Below are 9,084 nucleotides of genomic sequence, written 5' to 3' on the forward strand. Positions count from 1 at the left end.
GATCACCTATTTATCTCAATAGGCTCATTTACTGCCTCAGCGCCCACTGGTATTCTAGCTTTCAGTTAAACTTCGGCGCTCCCAAACAACGTCCATCTGTTGCTAATCAGTTTCGGCGCACGCGACTGTTGCCTTTAATAACTTGAAATCAACGTGACGAAGTCCACGAAAATCGAGCATGAAAACATGGCAGAGGAAAAAAAAACAACAAAAAATGGTCAGTTACTTAAATATTTGAACAGAAGTTGCTGGGCTTTCGCTGGTAACATGACGATCTTCCAGTAACTCTTCTGTTGACGTGTTAGATTGGTGTCCGGTCGACAAAGAAACCTGTTTATTAACGTTGCTCTCACGGTGACGACGTTTTCTGCCAAACAAGACCGTTACCCTCGGGGTTGATGGAATCTTAAACATTATGTACGGAGGAGTTCAACTAAGGCGAACCGAAAGACGCAGGTCGCGGAGTGAAAATGTTCCGCAGTAATTTAATGTCTCTACGATTGAAGAAGGCAATGTCGGATCTGCAGCCTTGTCATCAATGTACCAGTCAGTAGGCAGGGGTCTCGAACGTTGGGCGTTGATGATATGTTACCAGACGTGACAAAACAAGGGCCGTATGATTATGTCGCTGCCCAGCCTCTGTGAGGTCCGCGCTGTGTGGTGAACGGCTGTAATCGACACGTCAGTAGTTCAGGGAGTGCTCGCTGATTGGCCGGACACAACTCGAGGCCGCCGATTATCTTCAAATCAGAAGCTGAAGACCCTGTCATTATCAAGGCTTGTAGGCGGGAAGGGCGGGTTCAAAATTTATCTAACGCCATCTACTCTGTACTTATAACAGCATGGAGTATTATAAATTTAAGTCCTTTGTGACATAATTTTAAGCTAATTAAAAGTTAAAACTATTTCTCAAACGAAATGTCACAGCAATTTCTTAATTGTCGAAAATTTTATGCACTTTTCGTATTGAAACATAGTCGATAAACTTTGAAATCAAAATTTCATCCGTAATATTTCTGTAATATTTTTTTCTTTGTTTAATTTTCCATCTCGCAAAAACTTCCAAAAAAAGAAAATGTAAACATCTTAACTTACTTTATATATAGCTATTTTAATTTCTTTCGAAAAGTTCTACCTTTCTTCTACATTTTAAAACTGAATAATAAAACCGTTCACAGAAGTGATGAAAACAACAATACAATGTCAGCTAAACACACGACCTGGATGAAATTTTTTTTTCATTTTAAGTCGTTGAAAAGAAAACACAGCTCATGAATTTACGTGCAACTGAAATTTAAAAGAGAAAGCTTGACAGCTCAAGCGAGGACTAAACAGCCTGACTGCTGTATGACCGACCTGTTGAAAGGCATTGATTGATTAGATATTGTTTATCGCTCCTATACCAATTAAATTGACAGACTGATTATTCATTATTGTAATACTCAAGAATTTTCACTTATATGAAGGTGATCTGTGTAGAAGTGGCGGAGACCGATGTGCATGCCAAGTGTAAAAGTGACTAAAAAGTGACTGAGGAACTTTTCTTGCATGCCATTATGGTGGAAGGCAATTAGTTCGTCTCATTGGAGAATTTCAACGGATTTTGATCTGAAACAGTAAGTTATAAAATAAATATTTATTGTACTGCCTAACTAAAACACCATGCCGAAGACACCAGACACATTTAAAATATATATATTTGTCGTAACGTAACACATGTTAAGTTTTCCAAATTTTAACTCACGTCGTCCAAAAAACAAGCATTTAAAACACATTTCAAATTTTGACTTCCTCGTGAATCAGCCCCAGGTTATCACGTATTTGTGTATAAGGGGATCGTGCACGTTCAACAACAACAACATATTCATGTACCAAGCCCCATGTCGCAGTTGGCAGAGCGTCCGCTTGGTGGGGGAGGGTGGCTTACTTGCCTTCGGTAAGGCGTCTCAGTGATACACTAGATAAAAGAGACCCCAAACACTCACTCTACCTGATGTAGGTATGATCACTCAACCTTGCCATTGTCATGGGCTACTGAACTACAAGTGGTTTTATTATATTAGCTAGACTATTCGTCCGTGTGTCTGTCTAAAAATTCGAATCCAAATCTGTTAATTTTTACCCCACTCAATACTTCTTGCTATTTTCCCAGCCATTTATTTCCAGATCCCAGCTGCAAGCATTCCCATTGCCTGGCTGCTAATCCCAGATGCGTGCAATTCCATTGCCTGAGGCACCGTGTTTCTAATACACGCTTCGCCTCCTCAGCTGCAGCTTTAAGCCAGTAGGCTTGACATGTTCCTGGTGAAGGGCGGTGGTTAAATTCGGGCCGCCTCCATATAAAAAAAATTTAAAAATATTGAGTGAGGTGTTAAACGCCTATCAAAGAAATCCTTATAGATATGGGCTCTACAAACATCGTAGTGATTGGTAATATTAAAAGTGCAAATACGATCAGTGTTGCTTTCTTGTTACAATACCATTGGAATAATGCAAGCTACGAATATAGACTCCAGTCACAACTTACATACATGAAATACCATGCAGTTGTATATTTCTTTTACAAAAGAAACCTGTGAACTTATTTTCTTTCTCATCTGTAAACAACTGGCTTTGAGATGTTTTCGTGAATGTGGAAGTAGAAACGCCAAATCTACATACCTCAGCATAAAACGTTGCTCAATTATTTGAATGTTGCTTAAAAGTATATAGTCAGAAAATATTTGGCGGTGAGTTTTACCTAGCAATAGGCAAGCATTCCAACGCGTGAAGTACAGTTATTCACAGCACACTGAGCAAGACAAGTTGCCAACGAACGTTACCCAACGTAATCCGTCATACATGTCACACAAACTTCGCCGGTGGCTTATTGTCACCCAGGCGCCACGAACTGTGAGAGCCGGGGGTGGTGTGTGTGTGTACGAATTTCTTGCCTAAGCCCACACCTCATATATCTTACCCACTGATAGTGTTTCAACCACACAGCTGTAACTCACTCCCTCTAAATTGACGCATCGACGGTTAGCTGATGTCTATGATATCAACGTCATTGCCAAATACATTTTCCCTGTGAGTACGCTGGATGCAAGTAACGAGACTTTGACCACTCATATCGTGTTAGACGTCAATGAGGGGACCTGTCAAACGCCCGGCAGTCGGACCTTGGCGCCATTTTAATGTCGTCAAACGTTAGTTTCCCATTTCATTATTATGACGTCACAATAAGGACAGAACGACGTTAAGCCCGACCCAAACGAGAGCTATGTGCTTAGGAAAAATTGATTCGTGGATTAAGCACGTAACGATGATTTCTTTCATTCATCTACGATGCCTTGCCGTGTGCGGTGCGAACGAAAGCTATCTTCATTCAAATGGTCCGCAATGCGCGTGCGTTTTCGAATCACATGATCTGCAAGATGGCGTTTATGATAATAGCAGGTGACCCATCAAAGAGAACAACCTTGTTCGACCAAGTTTGCTAGCGATTCCCTTCTGTACCAAAGTCCTTTTATCCCGATGTTTGAAATCCGTGGAGCGAACATCATACAAACAGATCTCCCCAGATAGCAAAGTTGGTAGATCGTCTGATCCGGGAGCGGTACATCCAGGGTCAATCCTGGGTCGAGTCAAACCTAAGACCTGAAAAGAGGCTGCTGTGGCTTCCTCGCTTGGCGTTCAGCATGAAGGGGATAGTGCAATGACTGGTTGACCCGTATCAGTATAATAGTTCGGGCGGGGCGAATTACTTGCCTACGGTAAGGCGCCTCAGCGAAGCACTAGATAAAAGAGCGGTGGAAATCCGTCCTGCATCAAGGGGGGCACATTACATGCACTCTAAGGATTCCTTTGTCGTCATATGACTGAAAAATTGTTAAGTACGACGTTAAACCCCAAGCACTCACTCAAACATTCACTCATACAATCACGGATAGTCTCACCATTATTCAACAGCTTATCCTCTCTTGATGTCTGCTATCATCTGGCTGTGGACCGCCATCTTCCAAATCATGTGATCCGGAGACGCATGCGCATTGGCAGCTATTTGAAAGGAGATCGTGCACGAATGAGAGAAATGATGAAACACGTTAGAAACTAATACTTTGGAACATTGCAGAAGTTGCGTGATGATAAATTTGGCTGTTGCAATAGATCAAAGTCCTGGTTCACACCAGCACCACCTTACGGGATTAAAAATAACTTGACTGGGCTGCAGCTTTACATCAGGCGTTTTAATAACTACCTGAAGAGAGGCGGTGTTTCCTCTACTTATACCGGTACAGTCACATCTCTGAACCCCAATATAGTTGTCAGGATACTCTTTAGCATCGTAAGGCGTGATACATTTATTGAAAACCGAAACAAAAACAAATTCGTTTTTTTTTTCAGTCAATGGGATTTATTTATTTGATTGGTGTTTTACGCCGTACTCAAGAATATTTCACTTATACGACGGCGGAAAAAAATATGGAACGCTTCACGAATTTGCGTGCCATCCTTGCGCAGGGGCCATGCTAATCTTCTCTGTATCGTTCCAATTTTAGTATATGTACTGCCGAAGCAAGTACCATGGATTTTTTTGCTCTAATAGCTACAACACCTTGATTTTTGTGACAAACAAGTCAAATATCGGCTGACAACGGAATTTTACCCACAACGCAAACGACAATAGTAAACAAGACAAAAGGTTTTGATTTAAACTGTGAAGTTTTAATTTACAATTCTGATGTGGTACCCATCATAACGGCCAAACACCAAGAAGATTTACGGAACAGCTTTCAACCATGGGCCACTTTCAGAAAACTTCTTCAATTATATTTATCGTATCATTTACAATTTAGCCCGATGGCTAGGATACAGTTCATAACCCTTCGTCTACAGGTGTTATTGGTCCGGGTGCAGACCGCCGTGGGAATGCTGTGATTCACGTACTTCCGGACTTGCGCATGCACATCCAGCACCCAGAAGTTCTTTGGTCAGACGGTACCCCGGGGCAGTCTGTCCGTCCCTTTTGATTCGCCTGATAACAAAGTGGGGCAGGGCTACCTCCGTGCATCGGGAACGGCTACGTCCTGGAGCCTCGCCTCCGCAATGACACGGCCCTGCCTGGTCACAGCGAGCCTCAAACAATTCCACTGGATAGCGTGTAGGGTCGATATTCTTAACGTAATGCCAGGGGCAAATGGACCGTCTGCTCAGGTGAGAGCTTGGCTGTCGTTCCAAACCGATCTGACTAACATTCCGAATGAACGAGTGTGACTGGCCAATAAATCCTGTCTCCGGGAGAATGACATCCGTATTCACGGACATAATCTCTAGTCTCTTGATAAGGTTGCGCGGGAAACTTCCGGATGTTAGTTCCAGGACGAGGCTCGCCAGGAAGAGAAGGAACAGGCCTTTAGCCTACAAGAAAAACAACACAGAACGTTATGGAAACAGAAAGGCTGTAAGGCACTTATTGAACTTTTGTTTTGGTAGCTTTTTCGCGATATTTCGTCAATTTTATGTCTTTTCTCGATACTTATGACATGAGATTTAACCTGAAATTTCCCTTCAATTCAAATCCATTTTTTGAAAACAAGGAAACATTTGACAAATATTTCATACAAAAAAGCTGTTATGAAGATTTTACTATGAAAGATATTCCCCAAATATGACATGCAGAGTTTTACCGAGATATCATTATAAAAATGTAAATCATAGATTGAAGTTAAGTTACCTTCATAAATTCGCTATGTCAAAACATGTTTTGTTCAAATACAAGGTGTATTTTTTAAACGAACAGTTGTTCTTTTTTTCAAATTTAATATTTCATGAGGTAGTTTAATTTTCCATGCATCAGTGAATTGTCCCATACATAAATGACTTTTACACTATATGATAATCGATTTGCGTATATAGTCCTTTTCCGACAAAATGAATATAGACTTAAAGTTATGTACCGGCCAAGATTAAGTGTAAAAAAAATATTGCTATAATCAGCTTAGCCGGTTTCAAAAAAACGATTTCTGACATCAGTCAAAATATAATTGTTCCAATGCTTGCATAGTTTACTGCCCATAAAGTTCAATTTAGGGCTTATTTAACATAATATCTTAACATAATTATGTTGCTCCATATTTTATATGCTGAGGTCCAACAATAAGTGCTTAAATAAATGTTCAAATTTGATCTAAGTCAAAACTTTCTTTGTGGAGAGAGGGGCCGATTCCACGAAGCCATTTCTGAGCTATTTAAAATCTCATCACAATGCTTAATTTTTTTTCAGTGGAAGTCAAAATTTTGACACATTTTTCATAAGGTAACACTGGTGAGGTCATCCAAACTTTAGTTTCTACTGCCCAAAAAGACGCTCTAAAATCGTACTTCAGATTTTGACTTAAGTCAAAAATGGTTTTGTAGGAATCGGCCTCAGAGCATTAGTGCTACCATTTCCGTTCTTCTCCCATGGATTGTAATTGAAACAAACGAAATTTGACTTTTAAAGAAAATTCATACCTGACAGTGATGGGTACGCTGATGTTGTAAACCGGTCATTCTGTTCAAGAAACTTGGCAACGAAAATCGAGAGAAGCGGTAGAGTTAAAAATCGCTTGTCCTTTATATACGAATTTCAAGTTGTTTCAATGTAACTCGTATAAGCTGGGAAATGTGTGGGCAATTTTGAAGTAATACACTCATTCGTTGTAATTAAGCAATATTTAGACTCTTCCCAAAGAGTTAGAGGGGATTTTTTCATAATCAACCTTCCACCAGAAGTCATGATTCCGGTAGAAACTTTATTTTCATTGTCATGGTTCAATCTCACAATACTGTCTTAGATTTTCTATGAGTTTGCACAGGATTTAGAGGACGCAAAATCTAAAAAACAAATAACAAGGGTTTATCTTTGCGCACTTTGATTGGTCGTTATTTCCAGGTATTTGCCCTCATGAACTGGTCAGAATTTTACATTTCTAGTTTTTGTCTCTCATTCCACAGATTCCGTACATCATTTGTTCTCGTGTCACACCAATCCGCGGGAATTTTTATACGTGAATTATAATTTCATCTACAAGCATATCAAGTAAATACACAAATTTTACCTAAAAAGGTCACATTTGATTGAAGTAAAACTTTAGGACATTTCTTTCCAACCGTTTGTATTGGGGGAATTTGAAGTTTAAGAAGATGTACTATGAGATACTGTCACGTTATCGTTTACTTCAGAGTGTTGGCCTATCTATTTCCGTTACAGTCTCTAGGGTTTCTTGATAGCTTGACAAGTCGAACCGACATGTTATCAGCTTTTTCAAGTGTGAACACGACCAAAAGAAATCAGGGGCTGAGCATGATGGTAGTATGGGATTAATATCGATTTGTAAAATTAGAAGCTCCGTATTGGTTTTGTTTGGGGTGGGGTTTGGGGTAGGGGATGGATGGGGTTGGGTGAGTAGGGTGAGTCGGGTGAGGACTGTGAGTAATTTGAAATGCAGTTGAGACTTTTTCCGGCATACACGGGGTCAACCGGTTTGAAGATTTATTTATTTATTGTTTGCTTTACTTTTTAGTTAATAAGACTAAGATTTTTGAACTTATACAATGGCAGCTAGTTTCACGAGAGGAGGAGACCGGAGTATCCGTGGTATAGAAATCCAGCTTTATGCCCTAAACAGGGAAACATAGTAGCAGTCGTATTTAAATAAGCCAAGAAAGGATATATATATATATATATAAGTATATATATACTTTAACTTTTCAAAACTCCAGAAATTTCACTCAATTTGTTGGAATCGTTGTAATGCCTAATATCTTGCATGGATTTGAAGTATACCTTTAAGTCGTAAACTGAAATAAACGAACAGAGCTGATAACTGGGCTGCCGTCACCAAAGTCTGCGATGTTGCAGCATACATATGAATCGTCATAAGCTTTTGTTTCTCTTCCGTATGACCCTTTCTGCATACGTATTCGAGACTCATGTCTGGTTTAGACGCTTTTACGAAGAAATATGTAGTGAGCAAACTGTAAACAAGAGGACCAGTGGCCATGCTGGTTTCTTTGGTGTAGTCATACCCCATACCCAAGCATATGCGTATTTAATTTTTCTGATATATGTACATCAGTTTGAACAACCGGTCAAAAATACACAACATTTCTTTCAGAAATTAGCTTGTAAACTGTTTTAGCATGTACCTGATTTCAGCCCTGTATTTGACAGTTTCTTTTTTCATACATTGAAGCTTAATGTTTCAATTTCCAAAGTTAACACTTTCCGGTTGCTTTATAATTGCAAAATTTAATATTTCCAAATTTTCACGTTTCCAAAATTTAACATATCCAAAGTTTAACATTGTAAATGTTTAACATACCAAGTTTTAACGATTCCAAGGATTAACGTTTCCCAATTACCGTTTCCAAAATTTAACGATTCCAAAGTTTACTATTTCCAAAGTTTAATATGTCCAAATTATAACATTTCCAAATTTTAACGTTTCCAAAGTTTAACGTTTGCAAAGTTTAACATTCCAAAATTTAACTATTCCAGAGATTGCCATATCAAATTTAAATGATTCCTTAATTTAACGTTTCCAAAGCTTAACATCTCCAAAGATTAACGTTTGCAAAGTTTAACATTCCCAAAATTTAAGATTTCCAAAGTTTAACGTTTCCAAGGTTTAACATTCAAAAATTTAACGTTTCCAAAGTTTAACATATCTAAATTTCAACATTTCCAAAGTTTAACGTTTCCAAAGATTAACGTTTCCAAAGTTCAACGTTTCCAAAGTTCAACGTTTCCAAAGTTGAACATTTTCAAAATTTAACATTTCCAATATTTAACGTTTCCAAAAATTAACCTTTCCAAAGATTAACGTTTCCAAATTTTAGCGTTTCCAAAGTTTAACATTTTCAAAATTTGACCTTTCCAAATTTCAACTTTTCAAAAATTTAACGTTTCAAATGTTTGGTATTTCCAAAGTTTCTTCATGTAAATCCGTTTGTTTGACGGTGGGGTGGTTGGTCGGGTGGTTAGTCGGCCAGGACATTTTTTTTTGACAAGTCGCAACTATTGAAAATTTGCCTTTGTTTTAAGTTGCGACAGACAGT

The 9,084-nt window shown here is 38.9% G+C and overlaps 1 protein-coding gene and 1 non-coding gene across 2 annotated transcripts; both read right to left on the reverse strand.

Annotated features, from left to right (window-relative positions):
• Positions 1-4,458: 4,458 nt before the first annotated feature.
• On the reverse strand, positions 4,459-4,565 carry LOC135477297 (U6 spliceosomal RNA). The gene has a single exon (XR_010445184.1). It is a non-coding gene; the product is annotated as a U6 spliceosomal RNA (small nuclear RNA).
• Positions 4,566-4,881: 316 nt separating this feature from the next.
• LOC135477155 (interleukin-17A-like) lies at positions 4,882-5,722 on the reverse strand. Its single transcript, XM_064757311.1, has 2 exons — positions 5,717-5,722; positions 4,882-5,400 (listed from the first exon to the last, which is right to left on the reverse strand). Exons 1-2 carry the CDS (start codon positions 5,720-5,722, stop codon positions 4,882-4,884), a joined length of 525 nt encoding a protein of 174 aa, XP_064613381.1.
• Between the last annotated feature and the right edge of the window lie 3,362 nt (positions 5,723-9,084).

The sequence above is a fragment of the Liolophura sinensis genome, chromosome 10, assembly GCF_032854445.1.
Source record: "Liolophura sinensis isolate JHLJ2023 chromosome 10, CUHK_Ljap_v2, whole genome shotgun sequence".
Classification (NCBI taxonomy): Eukaryota; Metazoa; Mollusca; class Polyplacophora; order Chitonida; family Chitonidae; genus Liolophura; species Liolophura sinensis.